The 14,990-nt window shown below is 43.3% G+C and overlaps 1 protein-coding gene across 1 annotated transcript in view; it reads left to right on the plus strand.

Moving 5' to 3' along the window:
* The window catches only part of PCYOX1L (prenylcysteine oxidase 1 like), a 30,705-nt gene extending 18,650 nt beyond the window's left edge, over nt 1–12,055 (plus strand). Inside the window, exon 6 of the mRNA XM_083182008.1 lies at nt 9,049–12,055. Coding sequence (XP_083038134.1) covers nt 9,049–9,716 — 668 coding nt within the window. The 3' untranslated portion in view covers nt 9,717–12,055. The remainder of the gene's footprint in view (nt 1–9,048) is intronic.
* The last annotated feature ends 2,935 nt before the right edge of the window (nt 12,056–14,990 follow it).

The raw sequence follows: 14,990 nt of genomic DNA on the forward strand, positions 1-14,990 counted from the left end.
GAGGGCCGCAGGTTGGACAAGCTTGGGCTAAACCATGTGCACTGCAGGTGGGGCAGATGTAACATGTGCAGAGAGAGTTAGATTTGGGTGTTTTATTGTTTCTGTGCAGGTTAAATACTGGCTGATTTATTTTTACACTGCAAAATAGATATGAGTTTGAAGTGCAAACCGCACCCAAATCTAACTCTCTCTGCACATGTTACATCAGCCCCACCTGCAGTGCGCATGGTTTTGTCCATTAGAGAGTGATTTTGCCTTTCCGAGTGAATTAGAATAACCCCCTATGTCCTCTACGGCCTCCTATGGGAGCCTGTATACTGTATATAGTGCTATACACTATACGATGCCAACTATTTATCAATACAATTCATGTTTTAAAGATATTTTGAGGCAGATTTATTAAGCCTGGTAAAGTGATAATGTAGCTGGTACTTGATCAGGTCAATCAGCTCCTAACTGTCCTTGTTCAAGTCCAGGGGTAAAGTGTATTAAGCCTGTGTAATATCCTAGAGCATGTGTTGGAGCAGTAATGTTGTGTTATTATTCACAAGTATGTAAGGCACATGGCTTATTTGTTATGGAGCTGTTAAATATGGTTAAAAAGGTATGTAATAATTTATTGACATAAACTTTATTTAAATTAAAATTAATACCTGCTACATATTCAAGATATCTTCTAATAGAGATTATCAGCATACTTGCCTGTAAGGAAGGAACCATTATTTGGCAGGGATAGTCACTACAGCTTCTGTAAAGGCCCCCATACACTAGGGCAACTTGTCCTGAGGACAAGTCGCCCCCGACTTCCCCCTGAGCTTTCCTGGCAGCTCCCCGGGGGAGCTTGATAAGATTGGCACTTGATGTGCCTTTTTTACATGTGATAAATCGTCTCGATTTATCACATGTAAACCCGGGGAGCAGGGGGGGCTGCAGAACAGGGCTGCTGGTGGCGGGCGCTGCAAAGGCAGCGTGCAGGGGACGCTGCGGGGGGCAGTGACAGAGCCGGGTAGGGGGAGGTGGGAGCTGTCAGTGCTGGAAAAAAAAGCCCATACAATGAATGGGCAGCCTGTGATTGGCTGAGCGCTCTCTCAGCCAATTGCTGACTGGCTGAGAGAGCGCTCAGCCAATCACAGGCTGCCCATTCATTGTAGGGGCTTTTTTTTTTTTTTCAGCGCTGACAGCTTTTCCTGCCCGGCTCTTGTACTGCCAACTCTGAGTCCCCCGCAGCGCCCCCCTGTCTTACTAGCAGCGCCCCCCCCCCCCCACACATTGGCGGCTCCCGGCTACCTGCGGAGGTAGTGCAGGCGGGGACCGCAGGCGTCGCAGAGCAGAGACTGTCGGCGCGGCGGGAGAATAGAAAGAAATCTTATTCAAAAGACCGGGCGTCCGCTGAGCTCAGCCAATCAGCGGCCGCCCGGTCTTTTGAATAGGATTTCTTCCTATTCTCCCGCCGCGCCGACGGTCTCTGCTCTGCGACGCCTGCAGTCCCCACCTGCACTACCTCCGCCGGGAACCGTCAATGCAGGGGCTGCAAGACAGGGGGGCTGTATATAAAGATATATCGGATCTGAACATCGTGGGTGCTAAAAAGCACCCATGATGGCTTAGATTCCGATATATCTTATGTTCTGCAGGTCCGACGCCGTGATCCGATGCGCGCGGGACCGCGCATCAGATCAGATGTCAAACACATGCGATTTTGGTCCGATTTCACCTGATTTATCGGCCCAAAGGGCCGAAATCGGATGAAATTGGCCGAAAATCGCATAGTGTATGGGGGCCTTAACCGAAAACGAGACAAGGTCAAGCAAAGCCTTTTTACAGAGTAAAGGATTACAAAACAGAGAAAGAAGAGAGAGTGGGATAAATGTGCTGCAGTTGTCATCAGAGAAGACTAAGGGACTAAGATTCAATGAGAAAAATTCGCCCTGTTTTATGGCGAATTTGTGCTTTTTTCGCCTTGGACGGAGCATTTTGCTCTCCAAAAGCGAGCAACCCTATTCAATGTGAAATATTCGCCGTCTTTCTAAGTGATTTTCGCCGTCTCTCTCCGTGTCGCAATTCTCCATCTTTTCATGGAGAGCTGGAATGTGAACTTTTAAACTAAAAGGGTTTTTTTTTTTTTTTTTTTTTTTGGGTGTAAAAAAATCAGGATTTTTTTCTGTGAAGGGGCATGTTATTTTTATTCATGTGCTTATAGCACATGAATATATATTTAATTTAAAAAAAATAAATTATTTTTTACACAGAGCAGCCAGCAGGGGGCCGGAGCTCTCGAGCCGCTCATTAGATATTCATATATTCACTGCATCCGATCATTACATATGCACGATCGGGTGCAGTGAATACTGGGTCCCCCGCTGGCTATAGGGGGGGGGGCAGCTTGTGCTGCCTGGGTCCCGGGGAGCCCACCTCCCCTCCACATATGTTCTGGGGCAGCCAGGGAGACTTTAATCTCCCTGGCTGCCACCGTCCCACGGCTCCCTGCCGCGGACGCTCGTCCGCTGCAGGGGTTAAGACTCGCCGCGAGTGGCGGCGAGTCTAAACCACATTGAATAGAGGGAGCAGAAGTGGCAGCGAGCCCTCCGGAACAGGGCGAGTGCATGGCGAGAGAAAAAATCTCTCGCCATGCACGGCAAATTTTTTTCATTGAATACTGCCCTAAATCATTGTTACACATTCACTAAAGATGCTACATTGTAATAAGAGTGTCTAAACTTTGAAGTGAAAGCCGCTGAGTGAGCTAGAACATTATGTGTAATCAGAACTTGGCTGGATACTAAATTATTCTGCAAAAGTCAGTGTAAACCTCTGGGAAACAAGTGATACTGCTGTTTAAGAGAACTGTGAAATGTGTGATTTAAACCCCAAAGTTGACTGTTGTTTATCGGTTGTTGTTTTATATTGCAAATTACATGTTATTGGCATATAATTGAATTTGGGTCATATTTATAGAAGTGAAGCTAATTGTGTTGTAAGTATTCAATTGTATTATTAGAGCTAATGATAGTAAGTTAATTTCATAAGAGATGTCCTTTACTATTGCACTAGGTGATTCATCGCGCCCTACGGGCGCTCTTCACACCGTCGTAAGGGGCTGCGCCCCCTTAATTTGTGAACATTTGTATATGAGAAAGATGGTTAGAATTGTATGAAAGATGGCCTGTATTGCAACTTGAGTTATAGGTGAAATGTGTTAAATAGAGAGCATATGATGTGGAAGGGGGTGTGTATTGTTTTGTTTAATTAAAAAACGGTTACAGAGTAAGATGTACATTGATAGTGTGGATTGTACAGTGACATTTGTGGGTGTGGGGGGGGCTGTGTGTGCATGTTGTTTAGGGGTGTGTGTGCAATAGTATAGTAGGGTGTTCCTGAGTCAGCAGCTCCCCACTGGCGGAGGTCACGACACAGGAAAACAGGAGGCTGGGTAGTGATAGGGGTGTGTGGGAATAAGGGGGACTAAAGAGGAGGGTAGGAGATACTGTGCTGCTTCTGCCAGTGGGTGAGGGTCCAGCGTGGCAGCACAGGAGTAAAGGATGGTGGCCCTTAGTCAGTGTCTCCTCCTACTGGGTGGGAGTTCGGGTGCATGAGAGCAGGAGGCTGGGCTATGAGGCATGATAGGGGCATGATAGGGGCATGTGGGCAAAACAGCGTCAGCGACTCCCCAGTGGTGGAAGTTACGGTTCAGGAGAGCAGGAAGCTGGGTAGTGATAGGGGTGTGTGAGTATAGGGGGGACTAAAGAGGGGCTTAGGGGTGCCGTGAATTGCGGGAGGGGCGCGGGGGCGCAGGTGTCGGCGAATCGCGGGAGTGGGCGGGGGTCCGCAAAGCGTGGGAGCATGAATTGCGCGAGGGGGGGGGTTTGAGAATCGTGGGAGGGGGGGTGCGCGGGGGGGTCAGTGAATTGCGGGAGGGGGGGGCACGAGGCGCAATGAATCACCTAGTTGGTTATATATTCTTGTAGAAGGATGGTAGGATGTTGCTGTCATTCAGAATGCATTTACATAAACAGTAATAGTAGCAGTAAAAGGTCTGACTTAAAACACCTACAGTAAAACAGAACAGGTGTTATATATTATACAAAGAATTGGTTGATGATGTGTAGGTTGACGTGCACATAGTTCATAGTTGTCACTGGAAAAAAATTGCTACAAGGAAAAAATCAACACAGAAAGTTCAACACATGTAAATGTTGACATAAGTGTGGCACTTCATCGGTGTCCATGTCGACACATAAGAATGAACATGAAAACATTCAAAAAAAGAAAAATAAATCTTCAAAAACTCATGTCAACCTTTTTCATTGTCGACCATAGCCGTGCCAGTGTTTTGCATGTGCCATTTAATCCTGGGGTTGCCGTGAATCACGCACGGGGGGTGGGGGAGGGAGGAGGTGAGGGGTGTCCGCGAATCACGGGAGGAGGGGTCGTGGGTGGATGGGTTGCGGGGGGGGTGTGGGTGCCGCGAATCGTGGGATGGGGGGGGGAGGGTGGGTCGCGGGGGGTTCCCTCAATGACAGGAGGGGGGGTCAGGGGTGGGGAATCGTGGGAGGGGGGGCCCCGGCGGTTGGCGCGAAATGCAGGAGGGGGGGGGTGTCCCGGGTGGGGCCGCGAATCGCGGGAGTCACCGGGGGTGCCGCGAATTGCGGGGGGTGTGCTGCAAATCGCGGGAGGGGGGTCGCAGGGGGTGCCGCGAATCGCCACAAGAAAAAAATCAACACAGAAAGGTCAACACATGTAAATGTTGACATAAGTGTGGCACTTCATTGGTGTCCATGTCGACACATGAGAATGAATATGAAAACATTGAAAAAGTGAAAAATAAATCTTGTCAACCTTTTTCATTGTCGACCATAGCCATATCAGTGTTTTGCATGTGCCATTTAATCGTGGGGATGCCGTGAATGGGGGGGGGGGGGGGGGAGGGAGGGAGGTGCATACCCAATATGACCCCCCAGGATCATATTGTCCAGGAGGGACACATTGCTCTGTTTCTGTATGGATTACCATCACCTGTGCTTAAACACCTTTCTTATCAATTAAGAAATGGGTTTGTAATCAGCGCACTGAACCCAATTATTTCTTATCAATTATCCTGTTTAAAATGACAGGTGATGACAATCATAAATTAAGATGGAAGTCCACAAACATAGCATTCTGTCCCTCCTGGAGAGGGTCATGTTGGGAGGAATGGAGGTGTGGGGCGCTCACCTGGTGTGTCTGGTGTGTAGCTGTGTCTTTGCTGTGTAACATGGAGAGGCAGAGGGTGTCTGGCACTGTCTGTGGGCTCACTGGGCTGGTTCTCTGTCATGTGAGTCAGAGGCTCCACCCAGGGTTATATCTCCAGACACACTTTGAGTGACAGATGTAGCCAAATATATAAGAGATGATATGTGAAAGTAGAATTGTTACCGATGTTATTTATCTATAAATAAATACCTAGCTATACAAAGAAACCGCCTATACTTAGCGAAATCAGAACCGTTCTTGTGGTGAACGAAGACCGAAGAATCAACCTGTAAAAGAAGATGGTATTAAAGTATAAGAATAAAAAAATTTCAGTATATTACACCTGGAGAAATGAAAAAGTGGTCATTGATTAAAGCAGCAGTAAATTAGCCCCTGATTGTCATTTTTCAAACCCAACCTATAACTTGACATTTGGGATCTGATTAGCCAGGGGTTAAAGTACCAGCCACTTTATCACTTTGCCGAGCTTAAAATCTGCATATGGACGCAAGTCTTTACTGCATATGTGCACAAAACAAAAACAAACTTGTAGCCTAATACCTTGTCCTTGGTGATGTGAACTGTGTGTTGTTCACAGATTCTCCACCAGAGGGTACTTTAACATTGATTAACATAAAATGATGTATCGCTGCTTTTGCACTGCTCAGTCAGCCCTGGGTTTTAAAACCTATTTAGCAATAAAGCTGCAACAAATGGAATTGGCTATGTTGTTATCATTGATAATAAAACTAAACAATGTTCCATCTAGAACAGTGATCCTCAAACTATTTTGCTCTGGGACCCCATCAAACAATAAAAATAATTACTAGACCCAAGAAAGGGCCATCACATCACATGTTAGGGCAGCAGACCTGCATGCATGGCAGCATTGCGGGGGCACTAAATGATGTGAGGTGTCTGAAGTAACAGACCATTCAACAGATGTTTCAGACTGCTTGAATCACTGTCTGAGATCTGAAAAGCCATCAGCCTGATGGTCAGCAACATGGGGGGGTCAGGACCCACCGTTTGAGAACCGCTGTTCTAGAACATACATTAAAAGAAGATTGACACAGGTTTTGGATTACATTCTTAAAATGGGAATAGCACTATTGGCACTATTCATGTGGGAGCCTAGAACATGGTATTGTGTTCTCTTTAGTGAGAAGAACATATTGTTCTTTTAAATGAACCAGTGTACAACACTGAAGGACAATGGCCCAAATCTGATGGATTTGTTTTATGATGATTAGATTTGCATCCGTATAACCCTACATAAAATGTGTAGGGATTGATAATGCCAAACAATAACAATTCTAAAAATCTTTTCCTGGTCAATTTCCTCCAAGGAGTTTTGCATTACAGTTATTGGCAGCATTTCTGGTGAGGTCCTGGTGTAATTAGTAGTGCTGTATGGAAATGGTTCAATATTTGTGGGAATGGTGAAGTGGTGCTGTGTGCATATAGGTACAGGATCATTTTACACATTCTTAAGGATAACCACATACTATATACTAAAGGCTAAAAACTGCTCCTCACCTTTTATGGGGGAACTTCAAATGTTGTGGGTGCCTGCAGCCACTAGATGACACCAGAAGGAGCAAATCAAGTGTTGCTCCATTCGGGCGTGCACAGCCACCTGAGCTGTCATTGTTATGTTTTAGCTAGGCGAATATATTGCATTCTTTTTTTTTCAGGTAACCAGCTGTGATTGTGGGCCTTATTTTGGTTCATTCTTTCTGACAAAATCCTTCTTAGATGGGCAAAACCATGTGCGGCAGATGTAACTTTTTTTTCAGGTAACCAGCTGTGATTGTGGGCCTTATTTTGGTTCATTCTTTCTGACAAAATCCTTCTTAGATGGGCAAAACCAGGTGAGGCAGATGTAACTTGTGCAGAGAGAATTAGATTTGGGTGGGGTTTTACTTCAAAGTGAGATCTATATTGCAGTGTAAAAATAAAGTAGTCAGTATTTTCCCTGCACAGAAACAAAATTACTCACCCAAATCTAATTCTCTCTGCACATGTTACATCTGCCCCCCCTGCAGTGCACATGGTTTTGTCCATCTAAGAAGAATTTTGTCAGAAAGAATGAACCAAAATAAGGCCCTGTGTTAGGAAGGCAGATAGTAGGTATTTTTAGAAATGAAAACTTTGATCAAGAGCCTTCTGCTGATATCCAATAACTGTCCCAGTGTAAGCCGTCCAATAGGGGTCCCCATTGTGCCACCAGCCTTTATCACGTGGAGCCTGTTTGTGTGGCTGTTAGTTGTCCATAGTAGTCATTCTGATTTTGTTAAATCACTATTGTGCATTGTGGTTTTTTGGGGCAATTTACATATATTATGAATAGTTGAACTCGATGGATTAGTGTCTCTTTTTTTTTTTTTTTTTTCTTCCCCACATTCTAAATCACAACTTTATCCAGCCATATTAAATTTGTAGTCCTGAATAACCCACATCATTAAGGATGTTTTTTTTTTTTCTTCCGTGTTGCATATGGTGAATCATTACTTCACCCTTTTTGTAGGGTGTTTATCAAGTTGCATCGATAATTCTTACACACAATCTACAGTAGTACAGAAACACAATTTGTCACAAATTTAATGTGCTGTATTCCCGTTTTGTGACCTGGCGCTTAAGATATTGCACTTTGGGAGAATATTCAACTGCCTAGGAGACAGTACATAACTGTGACAGGCCACTGAGCTGCTCGGGGACTGCTGACAGAAGTACTTTAGTACTGTGCCCTGTTTATTTCAATTGTTCATTTTCCAAGATGTTGTTACATACAGGTAATCTTGATCCTACAGATGTGTGCATACATCTAGCCTCAATGCGCCATGGAGTCAAAACAAAACTGCATAGTTAGACAGTCATTAAGGTAGGAAGTTATAGAGGTATTTTCCTGACTCCTGAGCAACTGAGAGATGCCTGGCGAGAGCGAGCTGTTCCTACATTTTTTTTTTTTTTTAAATGTGTCAACACACAGGCAAACTTTGTAAATTAAATATGTGGCATGGCTATATTATGTGTGCGCCTTCAGCACTATCTGCGTATGAAATGCTGCGTTTTCACTATTTTCCAACAATATAGGCAGCACTTCTGTTCAGTCCTGTGAACATGAAAACCAGACACTATGGTTGGCACTGCTGCCTCACTGCGCTAAGGTCATGGGTTCTCTACCCCCCCCCCCCCCATATGGCCCTTACTGTGTGACGTTTGTATATTTTGCCTGTGTGTTTCCTCCAACCTCTCCAGTTTCAAAATTGGTTGGTTAATTGGCTCCTGACAAAAATGAATCCTAGTGTATACTTGTACTTGTGTTAAGGGCAAACTATATTAGGGAAGTGGTTCTGTGGAGATGATAAATGTCATAATCACAATTTCAGGGTCTGCAGTATGGCTTGGTGTTAGCTTCCTTTTTATATTATGTTGAATTACTTTCCTCTTCACAAACTTCCTACTAAATTGTGTTAATGACTAAACTGAAACAATTGCTCCATGGCAAAGGGGTATATTCAATGCTTTTTGCATGCTGTAACAGCGAGCAGTGCTGACTGCTCACTGTCACAGCTCGCATGGTCAGTATTCAACTGACCCCCTGCACACACCATTTTCACGTCGCTGCAAAGACCCACCGACGTGGAAACCGCACGTGTGACAGCTAAAACAGCGAGGCTCGCAACGAAATGCAGCGGGCTCCCTGTATCAGCCGCGTGCCTCGCTGTTTGGGGGAATCCTCGCGATTAAACAAAACACCCACATATGACATTGTTCCCTACTATTCTACTCCATTTATGTTCTGTTTCCTTCCAGAGAAGAAGTGCCTGTACGAAGTACAATATGAACGAGATGGAACTCTGGGTTCAGAATACTATGATTTGGTGATTGTGGCGGCTCCTTTGCACAAAGCTGGGTACCAGATTTCATTTCTGAACTTCCAGACCAATTTTCCAGAGTCCATAGGTTCTTATCATCGGGTGGTAACTTCCATTGTGCATGGCTATCTCAATTCCTCCTATTTTGGTTTCTCAGATCCAAAGCTTTTTCCTTTTGCTAGTATCCTCTCCACGGATTCCCCAGATGCTATATTTCATAGCCTAGAAAGTCTGTGTCCTGTAAATGTATCGGTTGGCTTCCGCCGCAAGCCCCCACAGGAAGCCGCAGTGTGGCGGGTACTATCGTCACGGCCTTTGGACAGAAAAGAACTCAAAACTCTGTTTAAGTCTTATTACTCCGTTCAAGTCATTGAGTGGCAGGCATTTCCAAGCTATGGAACCACCAGTTCTTCCAAGACATTGCCCCCCATTGTGCTCCATGATGGTCTCTACTACCTGAGTGGTGTGGAGTGGGCTGCCAGCTCTGTGGAGATGAGTGCAGTAGCTGCAAAAAACATTGCTCTCCTGGCTTTCAATCGTTGGTTTGAGCTTAATGAGAAAATAGACCAACCAGACTTGATGCATAAACTGAAGACTGAACTTTAGGGCAAATCTATAGTGAAAATGTATCATAGCACTATGATCTGGCTTTATGGCGCTTCATATCTTCTGTTCTACACTGGACAGCTGGATCTTCCATAGGTTCTGTGATTGGAACTTGGAAGTAGCTTGTAAAACCTTTATTCCAGGCATGTCCAAACTATGGCCCTCCAGCTGTTGTGAAACTACAAGTCCCATTATGCTTTGCCACAGTTTTGCTATTAGGGAATGCTAAAACTATGGCAAGGCATGCTGGGATGTGTAGTTTCACAACAGCTGCAGGACCACAGTTAGGATATGCCTGTTGTGTTTGAAATAACTGGCAGATATTGGTTTTAATGATAGTTACAGTTTACACTGGAGAAAGTACATTTCTGACTATCTGATGTAACTACAGTTTTTTTTTTATCAAGCATTGTGATTTATCGTATTTTGTTTTTATTTATGTTTGCCGTAATGTGGCCAAAATATATTTTTGTTTGGTCAAGTACTACACAAGGGAACGGTTGATTGTTTAACCATATATAATTGTGCGATTTTTCAATTGCACAGCTTCAGCTCATATGTTTCTTCACAAATTGAATGGTATTCTTAATTAAAAGTTCATATTTATATCTTTTAATGCTAGCAACCAGCATTAACCACCATGTGAGATTGCATGGAAGTGGGAATTGTTATGAGAGAAGCATGCACAATGTAGAGGAGAAATAGTGATGGCACAATTCAAACTGAAATGGTTTCTAGATGAAAGGTAATTTTTTCAGAAGCTAGAGGTGATAATAAACTAAAATGTGTTCTTTAGTCATTGTTTTGCCTATTATCATATCAGATGGAGGGAAAAGGGACTGTCATCGGCAAACCAAATTTCTGACCCTGGGGGAGCCACCTTCCGTTTGTTCTGAGAGAACGTTACCTATTACCCCCCTCAAATTTGTATATGTATTTACAGGCTAGACACTATGTTCAGTCCTTACAACTCACCAAAATTCATTTACAACCTTCAGAGGGGGTCCTAAAAGTACTTAAGAGATGGGAAACTCAGGCCTATAAACTGAAACACATATATATGCTTATAGTTACCATCCACTGCATTCATGACACGGCTGGCAGACAGGTGGCACCGCGACATAGAGGGAATTGGGTCAGGGAATGATCTAATCAGGGGATATGTTGCCACGTGGAAGATTTTACACTATGCATATTTACAGGAAGTCGCTTTCAGGACTCTTCATAGAGCTTATATGTCTCCCAGTACAAGAGCCCACTTCATCCCTGAAGAGGAGGGACATTGCCCGAAATGTGGAGTGTTGGCAGCTTCCTTGCTTCACTGTTTTTGGGAATGCTATAAAATCAAAAGATATTGGAACAAGTTGTTGGTATTTATAAACCTCCAGCTTGGTATCAACATTACACCACACCCTAAGGCTTGTCTGTGTATTAATTTTGAAGACTGGGCGGGCATGGCTTGGCACAGAGAGGTGGTACCACTGCTCACTGTCATGTTTACAATCTCAAAGAAACTAATACTTAAGCACTGGATAGCCAAAACCAGCCCGAGGTTGGGGGATTTACACAGAATGGTTCTTCAGCAAATGTATTATGACCGTAAATATTTATCTGACCTACCACGCGGTGGTGACTCTCGCTTCTGCAGAAAATGGGGGAGGTACATACTCACTCTTGACCTAGATACTCAGTCTAAGATCTATATGTATGCTGAACACCAATCCTGGGCCCTTATAAAAAAGACATTGGAACCGAGCATTATACTGACCAGGGATGATATGATATGTGTAAAAATCTAAATTCAAACTCCCATCTTCCATTTCTGGTTTACGATGCAACCTTTTGGGGAACACAGCCCTATTCCTTCCAAGATACCCTTCTGGGACCCGTGGCGAGCCGAGGTGGCAGAACAAGATCTCAAAGCGACCTACTGACATGTGCGATTCTACTTACCCCCCCCCCTCTTCCCTTCCTCCCGCTTTCATTCATTCCTTTGGATTTTTGTATTTTATGTAGTATGGTATATGTAATATGATACTGTTTATGGAGCAGTGCGGAACTGTAATAATGTTTGCTATGTCACATTATCCCATACCTCTAGATCGGAGTGTGATCCATCTGGGCCGATTATTGGGAACTTATGCCTAAGATAAGGCTCCATGCTTCAGAGTTATTGTACATGTTACCTTCCACGATCTGAGGACTGGGCCTGTTTAACAGGATAGTAACACTTGGACTCTGTTATTACTGCTATTATGTAACGGTACCCTTATTGTATAATTCTGATTGTATTGTATAATTCTGACTGTTATGATTCGATTGGAAATAATTGAAAATAATAAAAATGTTTATTCAAAAAAAGATGTTTTCCTGGCATAAGGGCTGTGATTGGCTACCTGCCAGTAGGCTTGTCCGTGGGTAATTCAATAAATCTGGGCAAGTCAGTAGTGGATGGAGCCATCTATAATACAGTAAGGGTAGGTGGGAATGTTTTACTGGTGGTGTTCAATATGTAACACAATGGGGGAAGTATAAAGCAGCTAGCTGTTAAATTAATACCGGTATTGTGGCGAATAAGTAGTAAATACAGTATAGTAGATTCTTCAGTATTTATTATTTATCAGGGGGAGACAAATAGAGAAACATTTGTAGACTGCAAATCAGAATAATTATTTAAAGAAAAAACGCAATATAATATAGAATACATTTAAGATGGTTAGAATAATTGTGGCAAGAAATATGGCCACCAACCGTGACCAGATGACCTCATCTGCAGAGCCATGCACACCATCAAGATGTGGCAGCTAGTAGTCATCTTAAGTGTGTATTTTCACCTGTCCCCCTCATAGGTGTAAATATGCAGAATTGCTGCCTAAATAGACGCATTTGCATGAACACACTACTATAGTTCAATAGGAGACCACCGGTTTACACTCTATTCTTCCTGGCTGGTCAGTAAGCTTATGTCCATAATGCATCTCACTTTGCAGTGCTCTCTCTGTATCTGCCGTACTGTATTTTGCTACGTGGAACAAACAGTCTATATACTGTATATTAAGTATCTCTGCAACGGTTTGGAAGGAGCGATTTCTTTACACTGTTAAATTCCCGTATATATGGAATTTATTTGAAACCAATCAGATCAGCACAGTATAGTGGTCAGATGCCATGATCCCAAATGGTCTTACAATCTACCTAAAGCTGGGTACACGCTTTGCAGGATATAGTCAATGATATCACGCATATAGCATCCAGTGCGTACAATCAATATTAACGATGTGCGCGGCCACGGGTCATTACCGCCACCCCCCTGTCATCTGTACACTCAGCTAAATCTGACAATATAGTCAGTGACTGAATGTACAGAGTGGGGGGCTGGTGAAGCCACTTACTGATATCGCGAAAGAAATCGGCCAGTGTGTACGCACAAAATCATTCTCCTGTGGCACCACTGATATAGTTATCTATATTGGCAGCCGCCGAAATTGCTAAATGTGCACCTAGCAATACACCTCTTCTTTATTAACTGACCATTAATGAAAAACAAAGAATCGTGAGCAGATGATTGCTTTAAAATCCAGTGTGTCTCTGGGAATCATCACCAGGTTCCGTTCCTGTTCATGTGTTTATTTACACACCGGAACAAATCCCTGAATATATTCTTTCCTCTCTGTGCCAGAGTTTTATTTTGTGATCAGATTTATTTTCAAGAAACCTTGTTAATCAGCAGTTTGTTAAAATCTGTTGATTCTGTTTATTGATGTGTTGGTTGATTTCACTGATGAATATAAGTCAACTTCTGTAAATACATCCTAAATGTAGTGTTTTTTTTTTTTTTATTGTATTGTGTGCAACTAAAGTCTCTTAAGCCTCATACGCACTAAAGCAGTGGTAGCCGACTCCAGTCTTCAAGAGCTACCAACAGTTCCATTTTCTAGGTCTCCTCACAGAATCACAAGTTAGGTAATTGTCTGCACCTGTGGATCTTTTGTCATTTAGCAGTGAGTAAAGAGTGCACCTGCTAGCTGGTCTGGAAAACATGAACTGTTGGTAGCTCTCGAGGACTGGAGTTGGCTACCCCTGCACTAAAGCATATTGCGAACAATATCGCACAGAAAGGGGCTTCTGAGCAATATCATTAACAATATCCTCTAGTGTGTACACTCCGTATCGTTAACTGTGCGTGCTCCCACACATCGGTAACGATGATTCCTGTCTTCTCAACATGAAGGTAAAATTGGCTACATAGCCAAACAACATTCCTGTTCAGCAGGTCCCGAGGACGTCACTGAACGATATCGGCAGCCAATATTGTTCAGGTTGTACCTGCAATTTCGAGACCTGTGGCAGATATTGTTAATTATATTGGCCGCGGCCCCCATTGTTTAGTATGTATGTGGATATACACACTAGAGGATTTAGTTAAAGATCTTTTACCCTGCTGTGTACACTCAGTATCGCTCATGCGCATCATTAAAAACCCCTCCATGCAGCTCAATTTGGCTATATAGCCAGCTACCGTCATGTTCAGTGAGTCTCGGTGATGTCACTGAACGATAGCATTTACCGATATTGTTCATTGTGTACACTCAATATCGGCGACCTGCGGTCAATATTGGCTGTGGCAGCCAGCATCAGGTAATGTGTATGGGGCTTTATGGTGTTTATGATGTCCAAAACAGAAGTGTTAGACCATATTAGCCTCCCAAATTTTCTGAATGCTTAAAATGACTGGTAATTTCAATGCAGATATGACCAGGATAGATCAATCTCAGATTGGGACATATCCTAAATACTATCAGACATTGACCCACAATCAAGAGCCATTATATTCAGGCATGTGTGTTAGCGAAATCTGACCGTGAATCTGGGCTGAGCAGAAGGGTGTGCTTGTGTGGCCAGCTAAACTCATGCAGGAATTTAGCTTTGTACACACCTACGTTTATAAATCTGCCTGTTATGATGAATGTATTTATTTATTTTCATTTTTTACAAAGGCAGGCTTTTTTTTTTTTTTTTTAAACGAATATCTGTTAACAGGTATTTATACCAATCCTCTAAATTCAGCTAATGGAAATGTGTATGGGATAATTAATACAAAATTGTAATGCATCCTATCAGTTCCTTAAATATTATGAAGACCTTGAAGGCATATGGGCCTTTTGTGTTGCAAACCTCATTTTTTTTCCGTCCACAGAATTATTGCTTCAGCCTATAAAATTGTTGCTTCGGCTGTTCTCAGACTATTAGAGTGTACACACTCCTCGATGTGGT

This window comes from Crinia signifera, chromosome 4 (assembly GCF_055691185.1).
Source record: "Crinia signifera chromosome 4, ASM5569118v1, whole genome shotgun sequence".
NCBI lineage: Eukaryota > Metazoa > Chordata > Amphibia > Anura > Myobatrachidae > Crinia > Crinia signifera.